A 26,738-nucleotide genomic window follows, 5' to 3' on the forward strand; every position below is an offset into this window, starting at 1 on the left:
GCAGCCAGATCGCCCTCACATCCTAGAGACCTCACTCTTGACAGGGAGAGCTGACACTCACTCCATGCAGAGAAGCCAGCCAGCTCCCACTGGGCAGCTGAGGGGCAGGCAGTGGGTGAAGCGTGTTTTCATGGAGATTTCCGTCTGCGCTTGAGCCAGGAGGACCTCCTGGTGCGTGGAGGGCCTGCTGCCTGGTCCTCATGGGGCTCCCTCCCCAGCACAGCCAGAGGAAGGCAGAGCTCACATTGCAGCCTCCTGCCCAGCTGGCCCAGCCCCACGCCCTTCCTTCCCCTGGTCTCCTGCCTGCGTGGGGCAGACTTGTACGGCCTGATTCTGCAGCCCAGGGGCTGTGCTGCCCTTGACCCCAGGGCCCACTCGAACCCTGGTGCCATTCCTGGGTGGCTGCAGCAGAGCCGGTGGGGTGAGGTGCGGCCCTGGAGGGGCACCCTTCCTTCACAGCCCATGGTGGGGAGACGCACACTGGAGCAAGGTGACCGTCAGCTTTAGACAGGCCATCAGCTGCGTATGCTCCCTGGAAAACAGGCAGAGGTCTCTAGTGTCCTGTACTCTTAAAAATACAGTGTTGTTACAAGTGGGCGTTTGTGGATTTTGTTTTTAGCCAAAAACAGGCTCTGGTTAGGCCAAGTGCTGACTTCCTGTGAGAGGCTGGGGTCACAGGCTACAGTTCCCGGGATCGTCTGCAGGATCCCCCCTGGAGAGCCAAAAGAAGGCGTGTTGCACCAGGGTGTGCCACTGGATGGGTGAGGCGCAGGGGTAATGTTAGGTCCCTGGGCCTCCCCAAGGCAGTGGGAGCGGGGCCCGCCTGTGTGTGAGCCGCCCTAGAGGCCCACAGAATCAACACCTGGCAGCGCCCAGGGCAGCCTCCACCTGCAGAATCGATTGCACTCTTCTCTGCCAGTAAAGTAATAGGAAAAAGCTCATGGAGCACATGCCATTCTCGGCAAATGCTGTGTGGCATTTTGAGATCAACTTGAGCAAGCACAGTGACAGCAGGCTTTTGGAAAGACGGCCTGTAGAGTCCTGAGGACCCTGACTGGGCAAGCGGGGTGCACAGCGGAACTCAGAGGTGTTCTCCCACCCAGCCACGCGAAGCAGTTATTACCACGGGACAGTCCCTGTCAGAATACCCAGACAGGCAGGGAGGTGGATGTCAGGGAACTGGCAGTGCCGGAGGTGGACACAGACGGAGCCGAGGGCTGCTCCTCAAGTGCAGCACATGTGGGGATTCTCTGGGCAAGCTATTCTGGGGACAGGTGCCTGAGGCACAGATACCAGCCCCCTGGATGATGCAGGGTGGTGATGCTCAGCTCATGGTCAGCAAGTCCAAAGGGACTGTCACCTGCAGGTCAGGCACTTGAGGTGGTGATTTGAGCCCCTTCCCAGGTTCTTAGAGGGAACTGACAGGGACAGAGAGGGCACCAAACCAGGGACAGCCATGCCCACCATAGTGTGGTGGCCCCAGGGTTGCAGCCTCAGCACCTGGACCCTCAGGTGGGCACTGCAGGCACTGGAGCAGGTGGAGGAAGCATGCATGCAGCTGGGTTGCCCTGAGCTGTCTGCAGACCTCGTGCAGAGGACCGTTTGATACACGAACTTAAGCTGTGAGTTTGCCTTTAAATTCTAGAAACTTCTGTTCGTACATTCTTTCCCTGAGTAGCCAGCTTCCCTTTGGAGTGTGGAGGCTGCCTGGAGCTGGGGTGCTGATGACCCTTTTCCTCCGTGTCTCCCCAGCTACCCGTACAGCGAGGACTCCAGGCAGGGTGAGCAGTACATGAACACCCGGTGCCCAGCATGGTGTGACCGCATCCTCATGTCCCTGTCAGCCAAGGAGCTGGTGCTCAGAGTAAGTGGGAGCTGCCTGGATCGGCCACTGGGAGGCACAGAGCAGGCCTGGGCTTCAGGGCAAGTGTGATGAGCTGCTCAACCTGGGAACAACGTAGGTAGTGTCCTGACCTTTCCCTGGGCAGCTGAGCCGAAGCTCTGGGGTTCTTCCAGCTAGTGCTCAGGCCCCAGTGAGAGCCACTGTCTCGGTGGGACATGCAAGGTAGGGTGGTGGGCAGGGTCTGGAAGTCCCAGCTTCTGCACGCTGGCACTCAGGGCTCGGCCATGGATGAGCAGGTAGGCCGCGAGCCCGGAGGTGTGTCTGTCAGCATAAGGTGTGGTCAGAGCAGGTCCACCCAGGGCGCCAGCAGCCAGAGAAGGGTGGGTGCCATTCTGGGAGGCCGTAGGGTTCCGTGTCAGGGAACGGCTAGGCTACATGCGATTTCCAGGGTTTTCCCACCTCCCGACACCCGAGTGTTTTTAAAAGAGCCAGCATGTGAGTGATGTCACCCATCAGTGAAGACTGGCGAGGGCAGCAGTGGGTGCACAGGGCAGGAGGCTGTGGGTCTGAGGCTTTGTGTGCTCTGCCCCCTGCCTGGGCCCAGAGCAGCGGGGACCCCCTCTTAGCAGCCCACCATTAACCTGAGTTGCCCTGAGCTGCCGCATCCATGCCCCTCTGCCAGCCAGCACACCCAGCTTCTCTGTGTGCCCTTGAGGTGGCCTTCCCAACTTGCTGCCCCACTGGCCCTCCCGCTGAGGCCTGGCTGGCTGGCCTTTTCCCTGTGGCACTGTCTCCGGCCTCCGTCCTGCACCTCGCTTTTCCTGCCCCACCCCCAAGGCACAGCTGCACTCAGTCTCTGCCCTGCGAGGGTCCTGCTCCCACAGCCAGAGTTGGGACAGAGGGTCCTGAGCTCTTGGGTCTGTTGGGAACGTGGGCAGGGCAGAGGTCTGACCGGGGGCAGCTGTGGCAGGCAGCCCTGCCTTCTAGCCTGGGGTCAGAACGTGCACCACTGTGACGCCCCTTATCTGGGCTGAAGAGAGGCCACCCGGGTTCTGGCTAGGAGCCTCCAGACCCAGGGTGAGCTAGGGGAAGGCCTGCTCTGGACACACCCTGGCCCCTCTGGCTGGGGTGGTCATCAGCCCCGTGGAGGTGACTCTGCAAGCACTGGGCAGACAGCAGAGGACACAGTAGCTTAAGCTGGCCAGAACAAAGTGCTGAGAGGACTGAAGTGGGGAGGGTGGCCATTGACCCCCACCAGGAAGACATCCAGAGCCAGGAGAGCTGCCTTCTGTGGCGAGACCTGGGTGTGGCCGAAGATGGCAGGACCCTGCTCAGCCAGGCCAGAGTCTAGACAGCACCAGAAAGCCAGCATCTGTCATGTTTGTCAGCTGCCCACATTTCCTCTGGTCTCCAGACCCGGACTCCACACTTTAAAGTCACTGTGGGCAGCTGGGCTCTGCTTCTGGCCTCCACCGAGGCCCATGGTGCCCAGGAGGCCCTGTCTGGAGGCTGAAGTCCCACTGCCTCCCCCGCCCAGGCTGCCCGTGGGCGGAAGGCATCACAGCTGAGCAGATGGTGCCGTGAGCAGCCTCTGGTGCCATCCATCACGCCATGCTCTGGTTCCCCGTCATCATGTTCTGTTCTGCTTCCCGAGCCCTGAAACACGGCGAGCTGCGCGCAGCCTGGGAGCCGCGGAGCTGAACGCCAGTGAGGTGTGCCCGCGTCTGCCTGCACCCGCTGTAATTTGTTTATCTGTCCAAAGATCACGCAGTTGAAAATCCACAATCTTGTGCTGCCTTTGCAAATCACCACGCTGTGTTTGATGAATGTTTCCCCACTTCCACGGCAGCGGCTCAGGCTCATGAAAGATGGGCAGTGCTGGTGCGTGCGGTGCCGAGGTTGTGTTTTTATGCTTTCTGGCAGATGACCATGCTGGAAAGTAAATCTGACCTTAAGCTTCCTACTGCATTAAAGATAATTCAGTTTCAACTTTATAGTCTTGGATGCTTCAGTTGTGGATGTAAAACTCCAGCCCCATCAGAGCTGACTGATTGCCATCAACAAACCCGCTACCATCCACACTGCAGCATGGGCACCTGCCAGCCTCCCAGGTGCTGGGTGAAGGAGGTGTGCACACAGTGTCCACCAGCACACACACGCTGAAGTTGGTGTGTCTGTGCGGTAAACGGGGTTGTGGGCTGACAGCAACATCAGAAACAGGTGTCCTAGGCAAGGTAGGGAAGCAGAGGGCCCAGGAGGACCTTCAGAGCAGCACTGACACTCTGGTAACCAGGCCCCATCCACCTGTGGGCCAGGAGGAGGCCTGGGGGAGCCCTGATGCCCCCACACCTCCATGCCACCTCTGTCTTAGGAGCAGGGTTCTTCTCAGTGGGAGGGGCTGGCCAAAGTGCTGAGGTGATGTGAAGTCAGCAGACATCCCGCCTGGCTGGCTGCTCACTCCCTCCCAGTTACGCTCCCACCCTCCAGAGCTCCGCAGATGGGCAGAGCAAACAGTGTCCCGCCCCTCTGCCCCCAGGATACCCGAAGCCCCTTTCACCTGCTGGTGGGGTCACCCACACCACCCTCTCTCTGTTTGCTTCCAGTCTGAGAGCGAGGAGAAGGTTGTCACCTATGACCACATCGGGCCCAACGTCTGCATGGGAGACCATAAGGTGACGTGCACCGTGCTGCGGTCCAGGGGCCAGGAGGCTGGGGGACTGGAGGGTGGGCAGCGTTTCTCATCTCCTTATTTCTGGCTTTACAGAGTAGGCTGAGTTGGTGGGTTTTTATTTAATCTTAATAAAATGCTGAGAGAGAGATGGCCAGGTAGGGAGAAAGCAGAGGAGGCTAATTGCAGTCAAACAAGATACCTCATTTTGCACTTGCCAGAAGCAGTAGTTAGTTCTGCAGCTTCCTGTGTGCCCAGGCCACTTCTCCCGCTGCTCCAGGACCTGCAACATTTTCTGGCCTCACACCTGGCTCAGGCCCGCCAGGCAGAGTAGCACCACGTGCATGTTCTGTGGGTCCCGAGCACTCAGGGACAGCCACAGTCCGCACAGACCACTCGTTCCCCAACCCAGAACAGCCCAGCAGTCCTCAGGGACACTCGGGAGCACGTTAGGTCCTCTGGTCCTTGGCCATGGAGCGTGGTAGAGGCTGGACACACTTTCCTTCCCCACCGGCCTGAGGCTGACTTAGCAGTTCTGTAAACCAGTGCTCATGCTGATTTCTGTCTGGAACTCGAAGGGGCTGTGTGGGGCCCTGTGACTGGCCCCAGGCTGCAGGCCCAGGCCAGCTGGCTCTCGGCCTGTGCTCAGAGCACACACCTGCTCGGGACACATCCCAGCTGCCCTGAGACTCGAGGTTCTGTGGGAGGTGGCGGCGCGTGCGCACTGACACCCTCCTCTCCCGCTGCAGCCCGTGTTCCTGGCCTTCCGCATGGCGCCCGGGGCAGGTAAACCTCATGCACGTGTGCACAAGTGTTGTGTCGTGCAGTGACGTGTGGTAAATATGCCTCCTTCCCTCAGTTCTCCTTTTCTGCAGCTTTTCCTGGTGTGTTTGTACCTTTAACAAATTACTGACTCCAATTCAGGGAAGAGGTGCCCACGCAGCGAGGGGACCCTCCGTGAGACCTCCCTGTAGCAGTGTATGAAATACTCCTGCAGCAGCATCAGAAACCCGCCCAGGCAGCACCTGCTCGACGGCCGGCCCACACTTCGCTTCAGCTCCGGACCACGCCGGGAAAGCCTCACATACCTCACTGTTGTGTCTGTTTGTGTGACATTAAGTAGAAGCATTGGGTTTTTTAAAAAAATAATAAGTCACATCCTGTTGCCAAAACTCTAATAGCAAAGAGGTTCTGTATTTTAGATTTCAAAATCTTCCATTTTTAATGATTGTCTGTGGAGGAGCTTCTCCCGCCTAGGAACCCCACGGTGTCGGTGCCCTCTGCCAGGAGGCAGCCTCCAGTGCCTGCCCGGGCCCAGGCCGCTCCGTGGCGACTCTACTGCCATGTTACATGGTGTCCGAATCACACTGCAGCTGCTTCCCATTTTTATATATATAAATACATATAAATATATACTTTTTAAGAATAATTTATAAATCTTATCAAAACTTATGCTACATACACTCTTCAGTATGAATGCGCGTCGTAGCAGCAGGCAGAGCTGCGGCCGAGGTGTGTGGAGTGGGTGTGGACGCAGACAGGTGACCAGCAGTGCCAGGAGCAAGGCCTCTGCACCCGCTGGGCCAGCAATTTGTCACTCCTCTGCCTTTTCTGTAACATTAAGAACTGAATGTGAAGTTTATTGCTACCCTGTGTGTACCTTCTAAGGATTTTGTAAACTGTTTTGTCTGTCCTTTGTTACCGTTTTATGGTGCCAATATTCTACATTAAACCATAATCTCGTGGGAGAATTAGAAATAGCCTTGTCCGCTTCCCACAGAGATCGCTTCTAACATGGGCTGTACAGACCACGGGAGAGAAGCAGCACTGGGCCGCTCTGCGCCTGCGTGCCCACCCTGTGGCCACCTCTGCTTCCCGCCTGAGCACAGCCGGGGCCACTGCAGGGTGGAGACGCAGCGCCGGCATATTATCTACTTCAGAACACTACAGCTCCTGGACTGGGCACGGCGTGAGGTCGAGGTGGGTGTCTGCACAAACACCACCACTACAACCGCGAGTGATTTGGTCTCTGCTCGGACCCAGGCTCTCCACGCTAAGGGCCGGTCTGTGAGTGCTGCCGTCGCTGCTCACCAACACGCCATCGCGGCACCACCCAGCAGTTCTGTCTGTGGGCTTCAGCGGCGGTGACTCTCACTCGGAAGGCCTTTGGAAGTGACTGCTCGGTTCCTAAGCAATAAAATTGATCATGGTGAAAACAGTTCTCCCTGGCTTTGTCCTCCTTGCTTCCCCTGTCCGTCACCTCTGAAATGCAAAGTGGCAGGAGGGGCCTCTTTTGTGCCCTGTTGTTAAGCTCAACCCATTGGAACTTCAGTCTCACATATTTTCACAGGGTCATTAGTTAGGAATAGGAAATAATCTTTTGGGCTTTTTATAGTAGTAAAAAAAGACATATCCTTCAACATCGTAACTGGGTTATGTGAATACTTTGCTTTCCTTAAAAATTTAAAACCGGAAACTCAACTCTTCCCTTGTACTCAGATAACTCACAGAAATGATACTGCTTCCCTTTTTAAGAGCGTGGCTTCCCTTTAGGACAAGGGACAGGGGCTAAAAAGAATTGATTTAACCTTGGTATGTCAAGTGGCAAAAAGCAAAACCTAGACCTTCATGATTCTCTTAAACATTTCTGAAAACACCTTCCGAGAGAAATGTTGTAATTAACATAAAAATGGGACCATTTACACTTACATGAAGTCAAAACTCAGCGACCCAGGGAGCCCAGTGAGGTGCATCTAGAGAGTGTGCACCCAGCAGATGGGCTTTTGTAACAATTGCAGCTTGTTTAGAGCACTGGATGGGTTTTGTGGTAAGAAAACTGGCCTAGGAAAGGGTCAGCTGTAGGCTCCAGGGCTCTGTGCCCATGGGTTCGAACCACTGAGATGCAGCCCTTGCTGATGGGGTCCAGCTCTGACCAGGAGCCCTGATCATGGGCTGTTCCTTGTGACCTGTGAAACAGCTCCCCCAGGTTGTGCCCCTCTGAGAAGCTAGCCCTCCGCCCTGGGAGGCCATCCCAGGGTCGCTCTGCATGGAGATTTATGAGCTGTCCTTCTTCGGGCAGAATTATTTCAGATTTCTCTTTGCAGCCCTAGCTTGAATGAAATAGTGCTTTCTGCAGATGAAAAACCTATTACAATGGGAGCCCAAGGGCCACAGGGAAGAACTGCAAACCTGATTTCAAACGAGGTGAATTTGGTAGACATATTAAAAATATTTATCGTTCTGGCTAAAAGACTTAAAAATAATCATTTCAAAATATCCTTGGATGAGGCAGAGCCAGCCTGGTCTGAAAGTAGGACCGCTGCTGGAAGGACAGGGCCAGCCCACCCCCATCAACTGCAAAAGGAGAGAGTAATCGCTCCACTGCTGGGTCCGGTTGGGGGGACGGCACGCAGCTTACTCGCTATTTGGGAACACCCAAGTGTGGTCAGTTGGCCCAAACTTCATCCACATGAGCCAATGCAACCCTGGGCCTGCCCGAGGTGCGGGGCTGCCTGTTCCGGGCCGCGGGGGTCCATACCTGCTGAGCACCGCGCTTCCGTCTGGCTCCACTGGGGCCTCCGCGGCGGCTCCTTCCTTCTAGTCAGCTGCCCGAGGGTGCGCGGCCGGGTCGCCCTCCCTGCGCGTCGGCCGAGTCCCCGCCCGTCCTCGCTGTCTCCACGCTCCCGAGAGCTGCCGCCTGCCCGCCTGTGCCAGGCCCCGCGCCTCGCGGGGAGGACCGACGGGACGCGGCCCGGAGGCCCTTGCTGCCCGCCCGCAGGCGCCACGCTCGGTACGGAAGAAACACGCGGTGCAGCCTCGGGAGCCGCGGCTCCGACCCGGACGTGTTAAATAATTTATTGATTATACAAAGTGATCGCCCGAACCCCGCGCCCACACCAAGGGACGCCGCCGGGCCCCGCACGCCGAGCCGGAGCCGGGCCGCTTTATAACTTATTTGTAAAAATATATATACACGCTGCGGCACCGGCGGCGGGCTTCTGGGGCGCCGGGCGCCCGGCTTCCTGGTCCTCCGCCCGGCCGCGTCCTCACAAGGCGTCCCCCGCGCCGCCGCATGGGCTGACCAGCGCCAAGTTCGAGGGTTTGTGCTTCTTGAGCAGCCGCGTGATCTTCTCATCGTCCGAGTTGGGGTCCAGGGGCCGGTTGTACTCGTCATCGTCCTCCGCGTCCGAGCCTCCCACCTTCAGCTTCTCTGCGTCTGAGTCCTGCTTCTTCTTGGCCGACGCCATCTCCGCCGCGTGCCGCTTGCGCCACTTGGTCCTGCGGTTCTGAAACCACACCTGGGGGCGGGAGAGGTCCGTCAGAGGGGCCTCCGAAATTCCGAGTCCTCTACAACGCTGGCCTCCCCGGCGGACCCGGCCCGACCCCGCCGTCCGCCCGTGGCCAGCACCGCGCACCCGTGCAGCGGCGCCTCTCGGGGTTGGCCGAGGCCGGACGGCCGCTCGCCGACCCTTCGCAGGACGCGGGCGCCGGGATCTGCCTTCGCGCAGCAAGACCCCAGGGAGGCCGCCCCTGGCCTGCGCGCTCACCTTCACCTGGCTCTCGGTCATGCCCAGGGAGTAGGCGAGCCGCGCGCGCTCTGGGCCCGCCAGGTACTTAGTCTGCTCGAAGGTCTTCTCCAGCGCGAAGATCTGCTGGCCAGAGAAGGTCGGCCTCGAGTGTTTCTTCTTGCCGTCCTTGTCCAGCACCCCGCCGGCTTGGGCTGCGAAGGAGGGCGGGTGAGAGCAGTCCGCGCGCCCAGCCCGCCCCACGCAGAGCCCCGCGCGGGCCACTTACCCGAGCCGGCCAGGCGCGGGTCCCTCCAGGGTGAGCCCTGCACCACGCCGGGCCAGAAAATAGGCGGGCGCCCGGGCAACTCGGCCAGAGGCTTGGGGTAGCCGCGCGCCACGGCGGCCGCGGGCCCAAAGTAGACGCCGGCCGACGAGGCCAGCCCATTGAGGCGGGGCAGGCCGCCCAGGAGGCCGCCGCCCGCCGCGCCCACTGGCCGCCCCAGGATGTCGCTGATGCCGTGCGGGGTGCCCAGCGGCAACTGCGTGCCAAGGCTTCCCAGTGCGGGCGCCTTGAAGCCAGCCGGGCCCTGCAGCGCGTACGGGAACAGCGACGTCTTCATTTCGGCCATGTTGTGCAGCGCAGCCAGCGGCGCGCTGCTCAGCACAAACGCGCCCGGGCGGTTAGCGTCCATGGGCGCCGCCGCCACCGGCCCGGGCGCCCATCCGGGCCCCGTCGCCGCCGCCCGCGCCCGCTGGCCCGGAGAAGTTTGTGCGCGGCGCGGGCGGGCGCCGGCTGCAGCGGGGCGCGCGGGGCGCGGGCGGGCGCCGACGGCCCGAGCGGGCGGGCGGCTCCGGCGCGCGCTGGAGAGATGGGGTTTCGGGCGGCGGCGGCGGCTCCGGGGCCGGTCCGAGCGGCGCCGCGCGGGACGGACGCACTGATAACCGCGGGGCCCGGGCGCGGCGCGCGCGCTGATTGGCTGCGGGCACCGGCGGCCCGGCCATTGGCCAGCGCCCCGCCGTCTGCGCGCGCCCCCGCCGGCCGCGCACTCCATGAAGGGCCCATTAGTGCGGCAGGTGCTTCCTGGGCTGTAAATTTGTCCCCTGATTTATCTCCCCAGGGACGAAATAAATCCCGTTGGATGGGAGTTTAGTTAGGCAAAGGTTTTAATGGGAAATCAGAAAAAAAATACGAGAACATATTTTATCGCCGGAAAGAATGCAGATTTGAAGATCAAGCCCTCTCGTTCAGTGCGTCCTTTTCGGGGGAGAGCCCCGGGCGGCCAGACGACGAGGTTCTGCGGGCGCAGGCAGGGACTATGGTCCGAGCCGCGCCCTGCGCTGGTCAGCCTCTGCTGAAGGCTTACAGCGAACGCTGTCCTGGCGGGCCCTGGCCGAGGACGGGAGGAAGAAGCTGAGGCTCGGAGTACACGGATCGAATGGCCAGACTAGACTCGGGCGAATGGGCTGCTGGTCTGGCCAACGAACGGCCCGTTCTGTATCAGGGAGGGCCGAAGGGACAGGGGTCACCCTCCGGGCTTTCAATTAATACATACTGGGTGGAGGTTCTGGGTTACCTGCAGCTGGGTGGTGATGTGGCGGCCCCCAGAGATTTCCCGTTGGGGAGATCAGGGTCTCCTATTAGAGGTTACCCGGGAGGTAACTCTAGGCAGGGGCTGCGACCCAGGACCACCAGTGGCCTATGGAGCCGTTCTCTCATAAATCGCAGCCCCAGCGGGGAGAACTGGGACCCCAACTGTCTCAGAGCTCTGAGGCCCAGGGTGCGCAGGGTGTCACTTTCAATTCTGAACGTGGGTGCGCTCTTGAAGAGCAGCAGGCAAAGCACGGCCTTTATGTATTGTTCATGTGGCCCTAATGACCTCCTTGGGTCCAGAGAACTCTCACCCCAGAGAATTGCTGCAAGGTAAAATGAGGCCAAAGTCGACTGGGAGCCCACCCTATGCAGGCTCTGAACAGATGCTGAGCGCTGTCACTTTCTTCCTCTTGGGTAATGCTGTGTATTAACAGTAACAGGTGAAGGCTATTATAATTATCTGCTACCGGTTGGGTGGGAGCCGTGACCCAAATGTGTGCAAGAAGACGACCATTTCGGGTCTGGGTTTCTGGGTGGAAGCTGTGTGTTCGAGGTCGGCTCTCTGGGGCCTGGGCCAGTTCGTTACCAACGACTTTTCCATTTTGCCCCAGCCGCCGGGGTTTTGGTGTCGTGGAAGGAGGAGACCTCCGCGGTTCTGTGCAGCGGCCTAATGTCCACTCCCTCTTCTCCCTCCCGGGGTTCATTTTCGTTTTATGTGCCATGGGTTAGGTACCCATCAGGTCGAGGTTTCAAAAGCCACTCTTGGCTGGGGCGTTGTGTGGGTCGGGATTCTGAATCGCTCCTGACCGAGCTTGCGCTCACAGTGCTGCGGAGCCTGCGCGACGCGGCGCTGCACGTCTGGTGTTCCACCCCTGTGAGGTGAGGCCCCGCGCATAGGGGTTTTGCTCTTCTGGTTTTCTAGGCGGGGTCAGCCCTCCTAGTATCCGATTGTGCGCCTCAGCCCGCCGGCGATGGAGCCCAGTTGAGGCAAGCCTACGGCCCTGGACACAGGCACTTGGGACCCTTACACTGTCAATGGCACCCAGTCCGCCTGGCCCCAAACACTCTCGGGGCCTCGCTCGCCCCCACATCTTCGGAGGAAATACACAAGGCGCGCTACGAGTGTCCGAGTGTCCGAGCACAAGGGGAACCCTCCCGAGTAGGGTTTGGATCCTCCTGGGCTCCCGAGAGGTATTAAGGCGGGAGGCCAAGGCCTCTGCAGGGACGCGGGAAACTGTGGGGTTGGGGGCAGGGCCGGAGAGGGCGGGGCGGGAATGAGTAGGAGGGGCCGGACTCCATCGCGGGACCCCAGCTCCGCTCCACCCAGCGCAACCCGACTTCAGGCAGCGGCGGCCGCTAAGCTGTCTTGCAGGAGCGCGGGCCTCCAGAATATGAACAGGGAGAGGCGCGCCCAGACGGGAGGGCAGGTGCGCTTTATGTTCCCGTAGGATCCGGGGAACCTCGGCGCTAGGCAGAAGGAATACCACCGCTCCAGGCTGCACTCTTTGGTTTCTCTCAGCCGGCCGGGAGACCCTTTAGCGCCGTTTAAGACTGAGAAAACAGTTTTCGGTCGCTGCCCTGCGCACCAGCAAGCCTGGGTCTGTGTAAACCAGAGTCCTTCCTCGGCTGTGGCCTGAACGCGCGGGGTCGCGAGTGGGATGGCAGACTCACTGGGTAACAGAGTGTGCGGCTCTCCAGGGGCTCCCAGCGTGCGGAATGAGGGGGCTGTGGGTGCAGGATGAGGAAGATGGTGCGAGTCTCGGCGCCCGAAGTGCGGTGTGCGTTCTACGGGTGCCTTGTTCTTCCTTGGACACCCTGGACACTTCCCCTCCCAGCTGGAGGACTTAACGCGGAGTCCCCTCCCCCGGTTAGGCGGGCTGCTGCAGGGGTGCTAAACTTCTTTCCCGTGCGCGGTCTCTGGTCGCCGCCCAGAGCTCCCACTCACAACCGCTTCTGCTGCGTCCCCAGGCACCACCCCCTTGGTAGGATCCAAGGAAGCGCCCCTCTTGGAGAAAGATCCCAGAAGCCGCCCTCCCCAGAAGGCGAGCGCCGCTGGGCTCCCTCCGCGCAGCTGTGGAGAGGTTCGCCAATGCCACCTCCTGGTTTAGCAGAAAATGTCCTACGACTGCGGGCACTTTCTTCGCAAACAGTTTGCAGCTGGAAGATGGATCACGCGCCATTTGGCAGAACTCTTTCAGAACTTATTTCACCCTTTCAGCCTGTGTTTGTTGGGTACCTGCTATGCCAGGTCACCCTGAGTAAGCGAAGTGAACAGCTGGGAACTCCAGCCTCTGATGCTCTCCCCTGGCAGTAGTGGGCCGATAATAAACCGTTGGTGAATAGAACACCCCGAGTGCCCGCTGGGAGGACAGGTGACCGACCACGCAAGGCAGGGGTCGGGTATCTCCCAGAAGGAACCTTAGGGCAGGGGGAGACAGGCAGGTCACAGGGACATGCACGCGAGAGGAGCTTGGAAGCTATCTGTGGCCGCACAGGGAGCCCGAGGAGTCCCCCGGGAACTCATACACGAAACAGTGACCCAGTGCAGCTCTGGGCAGCTCCTGGGCTGCCCCTGCCCTGGCCTGACCCACTCTAGACTGGAGTTTCCGAGGCAGCCCTCTGTGTAGCGTCTTGGCTTTGTTCTGTGCACAAATGAGAGCGTGTTCACAGCCGTCTGTGCACGACTCGGCTAGCAGGGTGCTTCCCGGCGCCAGTGGTCCAAAGGAACGAAAAGGGACCACTGAGACTACCCAGAATCATCTCTGTGGTTGCCATCCAGCTGGCTCGGGATGAAGAGGAAGACGTGGGTTTACGGAGCCGGAGCTGGAGGGTCCCCAGAGGTGGAGCCCAGGGCGCAGGTGGAGTTACAGGGCCTCTGCGGGGGGCCCACCAAGACGTGTTGCCCTCAGAACAAAGCAGCCAGGAGGAGACGCCAAACCCCCAGCAAAATGCAGGGAGAAGGGCAACCTCTCTAGCGCCCTCCAGTGGCAGATGCTGCGCTGCGACAAGGGCTGGGGCAGAGTGCCCTCCATGGCTGGGTGCCAGAGCATGAATCAGGGGTGGGTGGCCTGGGGCAGGAGGGGTGGCTGAGGCCTCGCCCACGTCTCCAACCTGCGGACTGTTTGTGGCTCAGCCGGCCCAGACTCTTGTACAGCCCATTGCCAACAGCCTGGCTGCCCATCCCTCCCACGGGGATCTGCAGGTAGCCTCCTGTCCTGGGGCTAAATAAGTGCTGTAGAATAAGTGAACCTGGCAGGGGTCGCAGGCTTCAGAGGTTTTGGGAGGGCAGAAAGTTAGAGAGGGGAGCCTGTGAACGCTGGGTTGGGGCTACTAAGGAGAGAGAAGCAGCGCCCACTGCTCCTGAGCAGAAGGGCATCATCTCAGGGCCAGGGGCTGTCAGTAGCCAGCCCTTGTGAGGTGTCTGGTGGCCCTTGAGGTGTATGGAGACTTCATTGGCAGGGACCAGGCCACTTGCCAGCAGTGGTCAAGGGGAGGACAGCTGAGGTTGGAGAGATCACAGGCTGGTGGTCTCCAGGCCGAGAAAGACTGGGGCAGAGCTCTGGGAATCTGGGATCCTGAGGGTGGCAGGAGGCCCCACTGGTAGGCTAAGGAAGAGGACATTGGGCAGAGTGGGCAGGGGTGCCAGGGCAGCCCACCACTTCCTGCAGGAAGCAGCCTAGACAACAGGCAGACCTGCAGGCCCAGGTGTCAGGAGGGAGAGGACCCCTGGACTCTCCTGAGGACCCCTCTGGAGTCCCCCAGGCCCTCTGGCTTTGTGGGACCTGGCCAGGCACCCAGCCAGGTACCTCCTGCCTTATGCACCTCACTCTGGCTCTGGATCCCTGGTTCTCATCAAGCCCCTCTTATTTCTTTAAGAGTGATTTATTCTGGTAAATATAATGGTGCAGGCAGGTGTCTAGAGTAACTCAAATTCTCCTCATCCCTCCTCAGAGCTGAGCTCCCTCCATTACCCACTTGCTGGGCCTTATAAGGGAAGTACCCGGAGGCCCAGGACCCCCATTGGCCCACAGCCACCCTTCCAGTGTGTGAACTGTGGGGCACTGGGTACATCACACAACCCATCTCCTGGGCAGCTGTCTGGCATCAAGTTCCAGCAGGCTGCAGGGAGGGGCGGAGTGGGGATGTTCCTGATGCCTTTTCCTCTGGTTTGCCTTGGGTCCTGGAGGTCATGGGGAGGAGCCTCGGGGCCTGGCAGTGCAGGGTGGCCCTCAGGTGGTCTGTATGCACCTTGCTCCCTGGGGACGGCATTCAGGGATCTCCGCTTGACCATGGGGTGGAGTGAGCACAGTGACCGTCGTGGGCTCTGGAGAAGTGGCCCTGCCCCGCCACAGCCACCTCAGGGGACCACAGAGCTAGCAGGTGCCTGTGGGTATGATCAGAACAGGACAGGGCCTGACCAGAGGCTGCGGAGCAGTGCATGGGAGGTGCAGAGGACAGCAGGAGGGTCCCACGGGACTCCCCACACCAGATGCCAAGGGCATGCCATGGGGAAGAGGAGGCACTGTATCTAGCAGCAGAGGCTGTGATTCCTCAGCTTAGGGCCCTCTGCTGTCCATAGCCAGGCCTGGCTGGTGGCCGGGCAGGCTGAAGGGGTCAGGTGGCCTCTCAGGAGTCTGAGATCTGACAGGAGTATTAAGAGGGCAGCTTTTGCCCAGTCTCAACCCTGCCGAGGGGTGTTTCTGTGTTCTGCAAGGTCCATGTGGGCTGCATCTGCCCACCCGACCTTCATGACTTTGGGGACCCATGTGGGCAGTGTCTGTGGCTGCTGTGAGGTGCCAAGTCCAAGGCTCTTGTTCCTAAAGCCTTGGTACCCTTCCTTCCTGAGCTCACCACATCTGGCTCTGGCCACTGGGCTGTTCCATCTTTGGGGCAACTTTCTGGCTACCTAATTTGGCTATTGGCACCCACCTGAGGGGCCCCTGCCTGAAGCCCCAAGTGTCTTTGGTCTTCCTCTCAGGACCCTCCTTCCCCTCCTCAGGACAGCCTGGATCTTCTTCTCTTCCCACTGACAAGTGCTTTCCAAGTCCTCCCCACTCTCCTGTGAGGTTAGAGGCCCCCACCCATGCTGTTGACCTGAGCCCACTTCCTGGACCTCACTCTCCGTGCAGAGTCTGTGTCCCCCCCCAAGAGATGGAACCTTTTTTCTTTTTTGGTGCCCTGCCTGGTTCTCTGTACAGATGGGGACCCCCCACACACACACCCAGGTTTCAAGGAGGCACCCGAGGTGGAGTAAGCTGCTCCGGCCAGCAGCGGGGTCTGGAGGATGGAGGTCCTGTGTGCAGTTGCCTGGGGGTCTGGTCCAGACATGCCTGAGCCCTGCCTGTCCCCAGGCCAGCCAGCCCGACTTCAGCTTTGGGTGACCTTTCTACTGTGCATGGCTGCTGAGCTTCTGAGAGGTTCTGGCTCTTGCCTAGAGATCTGCAGCCACCTGGCCCTCCACAGCTACATCCAAGCCAGTTGGGCCAAGTGGGCTCCAGTGCCCTCTGCAATACCCACCAGGTGGGGCCGGCCGGGGTGCGGATCTACGCACTGGAGGTCACCCCACCCACAAGGAAGTAAGAGCTGGGGCAAGGAGAGCAGGGAGAGTGCTTTCCAAGTGACCAGGAGACGGTGGACCTGCCCTGTGACCATAGAGGTCAGGATGTGGGGTGGTGCCAAGTTCTCCTAGGGGACAATCATATGCCACCTGAGAAGCACTCTTCTCTGGGTCCCAAGAATCTTGTCTCCTTCAGGAAGGACAAAGAGCAGGCCATGGGTCAGGGCACAGGGCTCATGTGCCAGGACCCTTGGGCCAGACATGCTGGGCGTGTGAAGACCCTCTCTGGGGTCTTCATGTGCCACCCGAGGAACTGAGTGCCTGTTGTGTGACAAGATAGAACCAGCAATGTCCAAGTAGGGACTGACAGAGGGGCTCTTGGCCACACTCAAGACCAGGCCAGGGTCCCTTGGGGCTTCCTGGTGGATGAGAGGTCACACCGGTGTCATGGTCAGAAGTCTCAGGAGCCCTTTCCTGGTCACATGTACGCAGAGCTGGGGCCAGGGCACCTGGCAGCAGGAGCTGGCCGTGTACTTGTGGGGAAGGCCGGCTGTGTCTGTGGTGGGGCTGTCCTGGGTGCAGTCTGAGCTCTCCCGCTCACAGCTTTGCCTCAGGCCTTGTTGAACATCCTGTCTGATCCGGTGGGGGCAGGAAGGAGGCACTGGGCACTTCCACGTAGAGGAAAGTATACCAACTCACCGAGTGCTGCTGACCACCACGGGCCTCCGACTGTTTGCACTGTGATGTGGCCTGCTGCCAAGGATGCGGGGAAGGCTGCTTCTGAGGGCCCCCAGACCTGAAGTCAGAGAGGACTGAGCCGCCAGGAGCTGGGGATGGCCCTGGGCCAGGTCAAGTGTTGGCTGCTGGCCAGGAGAAGGGCTGTCTCCCGCAGCAGAAGCCCCTCCCAGGCTCAGCGGGAGAAAACAAGGAGAACCAGAGCAGAACGTGGACCCACCAGAAGGTGTTTCCAGACAGGAACAAGGCCCTTGGCCTCCAGGGTGGCAGGAGGCAGGGCCTCAGTCTCAGCCAGGCCTTCACACTGTTGTCTGGTGTACAGGAGAGGGCCCCTGTCCTGTAGGGCGGGGAGCAGGGGGTTATGGAGATCAGCACCTCAGGCATTGGGTTCACCTGCTGTGGGAGGCATGCCTCTTCCTCACTGCTAGCATTGCAGAGGGGCTTAGGGCCCTAGGCCACCTACCAGGCAGGGGGTTCAACAGGAGAGCTGTCTGCAACTAGCCCATCACCCCTCAGCGTCGGCTCACAGCTGCCAAACAAGCTTGCCACCCCACCCCGGGGAAAACTCCCCAGTGCACAGGTCTGGTCCACAATAGTACTCCAGGCAGTTCTGGGCCAAGGCCTGCAGGGCTCAGGTCTGGTCCACAGTGGTACTCCAGGCAGTTCTGGGCCAAGGCCTGCAGGGCTCAGGTCTGGTCCACAGTGGTACTCCACGCAGTTCTGGGCCAAGGCCTGCAGGGCTCAGGTCAGGTCCACAGTGGTACTCCAGGCAGTTCTGGGCCAAGGCCTGCAGGGCTCAGGTCAGGCCCACAGTGGTACTCCAGGCAGTTCTGGGCCAAGGCCTGCAGGGCTCAGGTCTGGTCCACAGTGGTACTCCAGGCAGTTCTGGGCCCTGGGCCTGCAGGGCTCAGGTCAGGCCCACAGTGGTACTCCAGGCAGTTCTGGGCCCAGGGCCTGCAGGGCTCAGTTCAGGCCCACAATGGTACTCCAGGCAGTTCTGGGCCAAGGCCTGCAGGGCTCAGGTCAGGTCCACAGTGGTACTCCAGGCAGTTCTGGGCCAAGGCCTGCAGGGCTCAGGTCTGGTCCACAGTGGTACTCCAGGCAGTTCTGGGCCAAGGCCTGCAGGGCTCAGGTCTGGTCCACAGTGGTACTCCAGGCAGTTCTGGGCCAAGGCCTGCAGGGCTCAGGTCAGGTCCACAGTGGTACTCCAGGCAGTTCTGGGCCAAGGCCTACAGGGCTCAGGTCTGGTCCACAGTGGTACTCCAGGCAGTTCTGGGCCAAGGCCTGCAGGGCTCAGGTCTGGTCCACAGTGGTACTCCAGGCAGTTCTGGGCCAAGGCCTGCAGGGCTCAGGTCAGGTCCACAGTGGTACTCCAGGCAGTTCTGGGCCAAGGCCTACAGGGCTCAGGTCAGGTCCACAGTGGTACTCCAGGCAGTTCTGGGCCAAGGCCTGCAGGGCTCAGGTCTGGTCCACAGTGGTACTCCAGGCAGTTCTGGGCCAAGGCCTGCAGGGCTCAGGTCAGGTCCACAGTGGTACTCCAGGCAATCTGGGCCAAGGCCTGGAGGGCTCAGGTCTGGTCCACAGTGGTACTCCAGGCAGTTCTGGGCCAAGGCCTGGAGGCTCAGGTCTGGTCCACAGTGGTACTCCACGCAGTTCTGGGCGAAGGCCTGCAGGGCTCAGGTCAGGTCCACAGTGGTACTCCAGGCAGTTTTGGGCCAAGGCCTGCAGGGCTCAGGTCTGGTCCACAGTGGTACTCCAGGCAGTTCTGGGCCCAAGGCCTGGAGGCTCAGGTCTGGTCCACAGTGGTACTCCACGCAGTTCTGGGCGAAGGCCTGCAGGGCTCAGGTCAGGTCCACAGTGGTACTCCAGGCAGTTCTGGGCCAAGGCCTACAGGGCTCAGGTCAGCTCCACAGTGGTACTCCACGCAGTTCTGGGGCAAGGCCTGCAGGGCTCAGGTCTGGTCCACAGTGGTACTCCAGGCAGTTCTGGGCCAAGGCCTGCAGGGCTCAGGTCTGGTCCACAGTGGTACTCCAGGCAGTTCTGGGCCAAGGCCTGCAGGGCTCAGGTCTGGTCCACAGTGGTACTCCATGCAGTTCTGGGCCAAGGCCTGCAGGGCTCAGGTCTGGTCCAAAGTGGTACTCAAGGCAGTTCTGGGCCCAGGACCTGCAGGGCTCAGTTCAGGCCCACAGTGGTACTCCAGGCAGTTCTGGGCCCAGGGCCTGCAGGGCTCAGGTCAGGCCCACAGTGGTACTCCAGGCAGTTCTGGGCCAAGGCCTGCAGGGCTCAGGTCAGGTCCACAGTGGTACTCCAGGCTGTTCTGGGCCAAGGCCTGCAGGCTCAGGTCAGGTCCACAGTGGTACTCCAGGCAGTTCTGGGCCAAGGCCTGCAGGGCTCAGGTCTGGTCCAAAGTGGTACTCAAGGCAGTTCTGGGCCAAGGCCTGCCGGGCTCAGGTCTGGTCCACAGTGGTACTCCAGGCAGTTCTGGGCCCAGGGCCTGCAGGGCTCAGTTCAGGTCCACAGTGGTACTCCAGGCAGTTCTGGGGCAAGGCCTGCAGGGCTCAGGTCTGGTCCACAGTGGTACTCCAGGCAGTTCTGGGCCAATGCCTGCATGGCTCAGGTCTGGTCCACAGTGGTACTCCAGGCAGTTCTGGGCCAAGGCCTGGAGGCTCAGGTCTGGTCCACAGTGGTACTCCACGCAGTTCTAGGCTAAGGCCTGCAGGGCTCAGGTCAGGTCCACAGTGGTACTCCAGGCAGTTCTGGGCCCAAGGCCTGCAGGGCTCAGGTCTGGTCCACAGTGGTACTCCAGGCAGTTCTGGACGAAGGCCTGCAGGGCTCAGGTCAGGTCCACAGTGGTACTCTAGGCAGTTCTGGGCCAAGGTCTGCAGGGCTCAGGTCTGGTCCACAGTGGTACTCCAGGCAGTTCTGGGTCAAGGCCTGCAGGGCTTCAGGAGAGTCAGGGTCTCTGGGTAGGGATGGGAGGGCAATCCTGATGGTTTAGGGCCTCTAACTTGCAGACGGGATCCCCGGGGCTTGGCTGGGTGTGGTCAGCCGGCCCCCAGGTCTCAGGGTCTTCTTGTTCTAGGTGGCCTGTGATGACTATGTGAGCTAGCCCCAGCCCTAGGCCCAGTCCCCAGCTCCCAACCTCTAGCCCTTATCCCAGCCACCCATCCTCATCTCCCACAGCAGCCTCCCCCGCCACCACGGCCAGGAGTGGCTGTCCTTGACCTAGGGAAGCTGACCCACCCTCTCCAGGGAACTGTCTCCTCCTCCCCAAGCCAGGTGCCTTGCTTTGCTTTTCCTGGGAGACCAGAGGATATCCCATCAGCTTGGCCGACTGAAACAGGCACAGAAGGGGTGTCTGCCAGGCTGGAAAGGACCGCAGGAGCCCCTGTGTGTGCCCCCCAGCGTGTGTTCTCCTCTGAGAAAGATCTGCGGGGTCGCCTGGGCCTCCAGCGTGAGCGAAGACCTGCATGGGGCCTGGTGGCACTCCGTGTGCAGTGCTGGGTCAAGCCAGGGAAGATGCAGGCTGTTCACACCCCTGCAGGGGCAAATGGTGGTGTTCCGGAGTCTGGCTGGGTGGCCGGGAGGGCTCCTGAGCGGGGTGCTGTCCTCACTGTCGTTCCCCTTGGCTCCACACAGTGGCTCAGGCCCAGGCCCCAGGCCGTGCACAGGTATGAGGGGTCTTCATGTGGTTCCTTCCCTCATATAGAACGCACAGTGGGGTCAGAGCCAGCAACCTGCCAGGGGTCCCAGAAGGCCCCTGAGGAGGTGACCCGGAGCTGAGCCCCCAGGAGGCGAGGTGGTTCTGGAGAGTTCTCTTCCACTTGGGAAGAGGGCCAGAAGAGGGTCCACTCATTGCTGGCTGGTCCTGCAGTGCCACCCCCCAACAGGACTCCCCATGCCCTGGGCAAGTGGAGTCCAGCTGCCCAGGAGTGGGAGGCCAGGGCAGAGCCAAGCTGCTTGAGATGTGGCTGGAGGAGATTTGGGCCAGCCTTATCCCAGCCCCCTCCTTATTCCCTGGTGCAAAAGCAGAGAGCCAGGGGCCCATGTGGAAATACGTACCCACAGCACCCCAGAGAGGGTGCTCCCTCCCAGCCACAGGTCTCCAACACACTTGAGGCCTCAAAGACAGAAACGTGGAGTCCAGTGCTGATGTGCACTCCAGGGGCTCTGCATTCCAGACGCAGGCACACTCGGACAGCTGCTCAGGGAGCATGTGTCCTCTCAGGCCATCTGCACACTCAAGTCTCAGCAGCTTTTTTTGGTGGGGGGCAGGTACCACGGATTGAACTCAGGGGCACTTGACCACTGAACTACATCTGCAGCCCTATTTTGTATTTCTTATATAGAGAGAGGGTCTCGCTGAGTTGCTTATTGCCTTGCTTTTGCTGAGGCTGACTTTGAACTCTCCATCCTCCTGCCTCGGCCTCCTGAGCCACTGGGATTTCCGGCATGTGCTACAGTGCCCGGCCAAGTCTCAGTAGCTTTTGGATCCAAAATGATAATGGAAAACTTGAGAAATAAGCCTTTCATAAGTTTTAAGTTGCATGCTGATCTGCAATGTGATGGAATCTCTTGCTGCCCTCTCTGTCTCCTGAGACCTGACTTGTTCCTTTTAATGGATCCATGCTGTATATGCAGCCCTCCTGGTAGTCACTTAGCACTTGTGTCACTGTCCGATTGCATGTTGAAGTTGGGCAGTGTTATGTTCAGGTAACCCTTATTTTACTTACCAATGGCCCCAAAGCACAAGAGAAGTGTTGCTGGTGATTCAGATACACCAAAGAGAAGCTGTAAAGTCCTTCTGTTAAGTGAGAAGGTGAAGGTTCTCAAAACCACATGTTGAGGTAGCTGAGAGCCATGGTGAGAATGCATTGAGTTATCCCTTGGTATCTGTGGGGGAGCCATTCTGGAGCCGCTCAGGGGCCCCAGAATCTGTGATGCTCAAGTCCTTGTAGATGCACCCACAGAGACTTGGGACAGACCCCCGTGGGTAAGGGGAGCAACTGTATCTGGAAGTGGGGCCTTTGCAGATGTAAGTAAGTTGACATGAGACCATACTAGGGATACAGTGCAGCACAGGCGGCCTCATAAGGCAAGGGAACGCTGATAGACCTGGAGAGTGCTTGAGAAGACGGAGGCGGGGCACGACCCGAGCCCACGAGTGCCGCAGAAGCTGAGGAGGGGGAAGGTCTTTCCCAGGCCTCCCAAGGAAGCAGGGCTCTGGCAACACCTTGATTTTGGACTTCTGGGCTCCAGGACCATGTGAGTATATATGTCTATTATTCAAAGCCACCCAGTTGGTGGCACATCTAGTTGGTGGCACTTTGTGACACTGAAGATGGACACCAGTGAGCAGATGGCATTGAGCTGCTGACAGTTTCAGTCCCCCGTGCTGTGGTAGGCAACCCTACCTGAGGGGTGCTGTCCATCTCCCATGTCATGTGGCCATACCATAGGTGTCTACACCCCAGGTGGAGGAGGGAGTGGGCTCAGAGGACTAGCATGAAGGGAAACTTCATTCCCAAAGTGACATCTGTGTCAGCCACTGCAGAGAGAAGAGCCGACGCTGCTGACTGTGGTTGCAGGTCTGAGGACGTGCTGTGAAGGCACAGGGCAGGAGGGCCACCACGTGCCCCGGGAGGGGTGGAAAACAAGCCAGAGCCGGCTCTGATCTTCTCTCTCTCTCTCAATTTTTTTTTGTTGTTAAAAGTTTGGTACTGGGGTATTTGCCCTCTGAGCTACAGTTCCAGCGCTTTCTATTCTATTTTGAGACAGGGTTTTGCCAAGTTGTTGAGGCTGGCCTCAAATTTGCCATCCTCCTGCCTCAGCCTCCTGGGTCTCTGGGATTACAGATGTGCACACCACACCTAGAATTTGATGTATCTTGTCTAGCTGTGGAAGAATCAAGCAGACCACAGACAGGCCTATTAATAATATGTTGGTGTAGTTTCTAGAAATAATCTTGATTTGAAAGCACTGATGTGCATGCAGAGGACGAAGGTGTTGTTTAAGAAGCTCTCCTGGTCAATTCTGAGATGTCCTTCTCTCTCAAGCTATCCTTGAGGAAAGGTGTGACTGTGGCTTGGCTGTTCCCATGGTCACGAGGTTACAAGACGAGGAGCAAAACTCCCTAAATGTCGTCTACTGGCTACCGCCATTTGTCAGAGGTGACAGTGCTGGTGGGGTGCCCTGTGATGGGCACACTGAAGTGCGGGCAAGGGGACCCCACAGCCTCACTGGGGGCAGGGCTCCTGCAGCCCCTCTGGCAAGTTCAGTCTGGTTTGTCACCAGCTCTGGGAGCTGTGGGCACAGAGTTTCCCTCATCCTGGCCTTGGCCACTGTGGGGCAAGGACTTGGGTGAATAGAGACTGTCCCACACCTGTGGCCACTGACCAGCGGTCTCAGCGAGGCCCCGCTCAGCGGCTTGTTGAGGTGGAGACTGGCCAGCTTCTCAGCTCAGGACTTCGGAGGGTTCTCCTGGAGGTTGGACTTGACTCCTTCCCTGGGACCGGATGCTGCTCCCCTGCAGCTGTCACCCTCTGTCCTGGGACCCGACTGCCACCCCACATTCTCCCCCCAGCAGCCAGCTCTGCTGCCTAGGCCCAGGTTTCCTCAGCCCCCATCCAGAGCCGGAGTCTGTCCAGGTGCAGCAGCCCTGCTGTCAGGCCAGCCCCTGGAAAGCCTACTGCCCCAGGCCCAGATGAGCCTCTGGCAGGGTCCCCGCACTGCTGCCAGGCACAGAAGGGAGTGTGCAGAGTTTTGACTCTTCAACATGAACATAAGTGAGACAAGTCCTCAGTGGAGCCTGGACAGCTTCAGGACGGGAAGATCCCTGAGCAGGGCTGCTCTCCGTCCTGGACGTCACGCTGGGGATGCTGGGTGGTGCCCCTGTGCCCTGGGCATGGTGGCCTGGGGCAGGCCCTGTCCTCACCTGCTTCGTCAAGGGTTAAGGGACTTGCAGCCGGCTGCGCAGTTTGGAGAGGCAGCTCCTGTGCAGTCTGAACCTGGAGTCGTCTCTCCTACAGCTCACGTGTGAAGACTTCGCGGTGAGCAGATCTAACGGTGAACGGCAAGCCGCGTCTAAGACAGAAGAGAGTCGGTGCCAGAATCACCCCAAAGATGGGGACTGATTTTGAAAAAGCAAGTGATCCAAACTGACAGAGGAAAAGGCCCAGCCACAGAGCAGGAGTCCCGCTGGCCTCCAGGGGCGGAGGTTCACTAGCTGACACCCTGAGGTCTTCCAGTGCGCTCCCTGGGAGGCAGGACCAGCGCCCACGGAGGCTGGATTTCTTTGGGAATCCAACAGATGAATTCTAAATTTTACATGAAAAAATTGAAGTCTCTCAGAGCTGAAGTTTGAAAAACAAGTACAAAAGGGATCGGTTAGATAGACTTTAAGGCGTGTTGCCAAGCTGTGATCAAACTCATACAGTGTTGGGTGCAGCCCAGGAGGAAACACATACAAAGGGACCCCAGTGACAGATGTGGAGGAGCCAGGGATGGAGCAGGAAGTGGTGCTGCGAATCTTGGCTGGGGAGTAAGGAAAGCAGGTCACTCTCTGGTTCTCACCAACAGTGTCCCCCAAGGCCTCCTCTCAGATGCCCTGAGCAGGAAGAGGGGCAAATTTGAGGGTCCCCCAGGCCCCCGCCCTTAGCTTCCTGTACAGGGTCAGATTCTGAGGAGTTGGCCAAGCAGGACGATGGCTCCCTCAGGGAGTCCTGAGGAGAGCTGCTCGGGAAGGGCACTGTGAGCCCACGTGCATCAAGGGCTCAGGCTCCTCCCAACTGTGGCTGTCCTCCTGACACGTGGTCCTCCCACATAGTAGGAGGTGGCTGCCACACTGCCTTCAGAAGGGAGGAGGAGCTCCGCCCCTCCTTTCATGGTGGCACACCTCTTGCAGAGAGGCTGGGAGGGTGGTCTCTGTACAGAATGGCTGTGCACTTAGCCCAGAATGGAAGGCTCTGCTGCTGAGAGAGTCAGTTCCCTTCAGTGCCCTCAATAGGCCAGGGCATGGCCCAGGGAGGGGACAGGGGTTCTGAGATGTCTGCAGCTCTGTCGGCCCACTGCCGGATCCCCACAGTCCCGCGTAAGCCCAGTTGCCTTGGGCCATGGGCTCTTCCTCTCAGGGGACAGGAAGAGAGGCATCTAGGTGAGCAGCCTGGGTCACCTCAGCTCACTGTGGGGCGCCAGGGTTTTGGGGTTGGGTCTCCAAGTTCGTCAAGGGTGGCAGGACATGCAGGGCTGGGCTCCCCGGGAAAATTCCCCCTAAGCCATCTGAAATGTTCCCCCACCCCTGACAGCCTGGTGGTCTGCTGTGGCAGGGCTTTGAGTGGCCCCAGCAGTCCATGTTCTTGAGGGACAGTCCTGAGCCCAAAGAGCATAGCCCAAAGGCCTGTGTCCAGGCAGGGTCCACCTGGTCTGCTGGGTGTCTGAGCCCCCGCCCCTCCCCTCCCTACCCCAGTGTTCCTCAGCCTGGGCCTGGCTCAGAGCAGGTGCCCAGGGACAGGGAGGACAAAGAGCACTAGAGAGGACAGTGTGTCCACCTTGTTACCTAACGCCATCTCCTGCCTCCTGTCACAAAGAATCAGCATCCGTAATAAGAACATTTAAGGGGTCCCCTGTAATTTGGCCCATCAGCTCCATCCCGCCCATTAGCCAACTGTGTGGCGGAATTAATCGAGTCGTCTCTCTCTGGCCTGGGTGAATTGTGATAAAAATGTCAGACAATTAGATTAAATTGGCCGCAGTGCTGCTGTGATTGAGTGGCGAGGTGGGCACGTCCCCTGGATCGCCCTGACAGAGGAGCTGGGCTCCCGGGACTCGGGGCAGATCCCAGAAGCAAGGGCGTCATCCTGGGAGGACTTGCGGTGGGTGAGCAGGGCTGCTCCTCACGACACTCAGGGGCCCTGGGCCCCTCAGAAGGGGCTGGAGCCTCTGGGGCCTGAGGATCACCAGTGGACTCAGGTCAAGCGGCCCCAGGGGACAAGGGGCTGTGGAGACCCTGGGTTCAAGCTGAGCCCCCAGCTCCACACAGGAGGGTGGCCTCGGGTGGGGCCCAGTGCCTGTGTGCTATCTCCCTGGGCCCTGGGACTAGGGTTTGCAGTGGCCGCTGGCTGCAGCCTGCCCGGCTTGCCCTTCCCAGGGACCATGGCTGCTTCTTTTTCAGGGGTGAAGACATATTGCAAATTGATCTCACTGTTGGAAACAGGATAATTAAGGCCGTTGTTTCTCTCTTCATCACCGTCATAATAAAATGAGGGCACAGAGGCTTGTGACGGCATGGAGCAGGGTGCGTCTTAATGCAGGGGAATCTTAATTGAATACAGATGGCTGGGCTTGAAGTTGCTGAGCTATATTCCAGAGATATGGGATAACGATGCCATTTAATCATCTTTACAAGATATAAAATTACTGGCTTCTCCAGGAAGATCATTAAGGAAAACAATTGCTCACAGAAATTGAAAATAGGGTTTTAATTATTTAATACAGAAATTAAACTATTACAGACCAGGTTGGACAAGGCAGCTTAATGGGAATTTATGGAAAGTGTCTGTGAGCATTTTAGTTTTATTAACCTCCCTAATTCCTTAATCCAGAGCAATCCGAAGGCTGGCCGGCCAGGTGGGTGAGCACTGGGGTGTGGACTCGCTTCCCTGAGGGGCCTGAGAGTGCCAGTGGTCACCCAGGGAAGCCCAGGAGCACCCCCTTCCAGGGAGAGGTTCCGGAGCTCAGAGAGATTCCCAGAGGGAGTACAGACAGGCAGGAGGCCACGTGGGGAGGGCGGCCCTGGAGCACTGGGGCCGGCAGACGAGGCCTGGCCTCCCATGCTGCGG

At 59.4% G+C, this 26,738-nt stretch overlaps 2 protein-coding genes across 4 annotated transcripts in view; one reads left to right on the forward strand and one right to left on the reverse strand.

Moving 5' to 3' along the window:
• Positions 1-6,729, forward strand: part of Inpp5a (inositol polyphosphate-5-phosphatase A) — a 177,717-nt gene extending 170,988 nt beyond the window's left edge. For 2 of the 3 annotated variants that reach the window (XM_046448787.2, XM_046448789.2), the window contains 4 exons: positions 1,753-1,864; positions 4,447-4,515; positions 5,261-5,297; positions 5,436-6,729. In XM_046448787.2, coding sequence (XP_046304743.1) covers positions 1,753-1,864; positions 4,447-4,515; positions 5,261-5,297; positions 5,436-5,485 — 268 coding nt within the window. In that variant the 3' untranslated portion in view covers positions 5,486-6,729. Of the gene's footprint in view, positions 1-1,752; positions 1,865-4,446; positions 4,516-5,260; positions 5,348-5,435 lie in introns of all 3 variants that reach the window. The other variant, XM_046448788.2, reaches the window with a different exon arrangement.
• A 1,627-nt stretch (positions 6,730-8,356) lies between these two features.
• Nkx6-2 (NK6 homeobox 2) lies at positions 8,357-9,727 on the reverse strand. Its single transcript, XM_046448897.2, has 3 exons — positions 9,306-9,727; positions 9,059-9,231; positions 8,357-8,809 (listed from the first exon to the last, which is right to left on the reverse strand). Exons 1-3 carry the CDS (start codon positions 9,709-9,711, stop codon positions 8,558-8,560), a joined length of 831 nt encoding a protein of 276 aa, XP_046304853.1. The 5' UTR covers positions 9,712-9,727; the 3' UTR covers positions 8,357-8,557.
• Positions 9,728-26,738: the final 17,011 nt, after the last annotated feature.

The sequence above is a fragment of the Marmota monax genome, unplaced genomic scaffold (genome assembly GCF_021218885.2).
Source record: "Marmota monax isolate L192 unplaced genomic scaffold, Marmota_monax_Labrador192_F-V1.1 WCK01_AAM20220418_F8-fsc00076, whole genome shotgun sequence".
Classification (NCBI taxonomy): Eukaryota; Metazoa; Chordata; class Mammalia; order Rodentia; family Sciuridae; genus Marmota; species Marmota monax.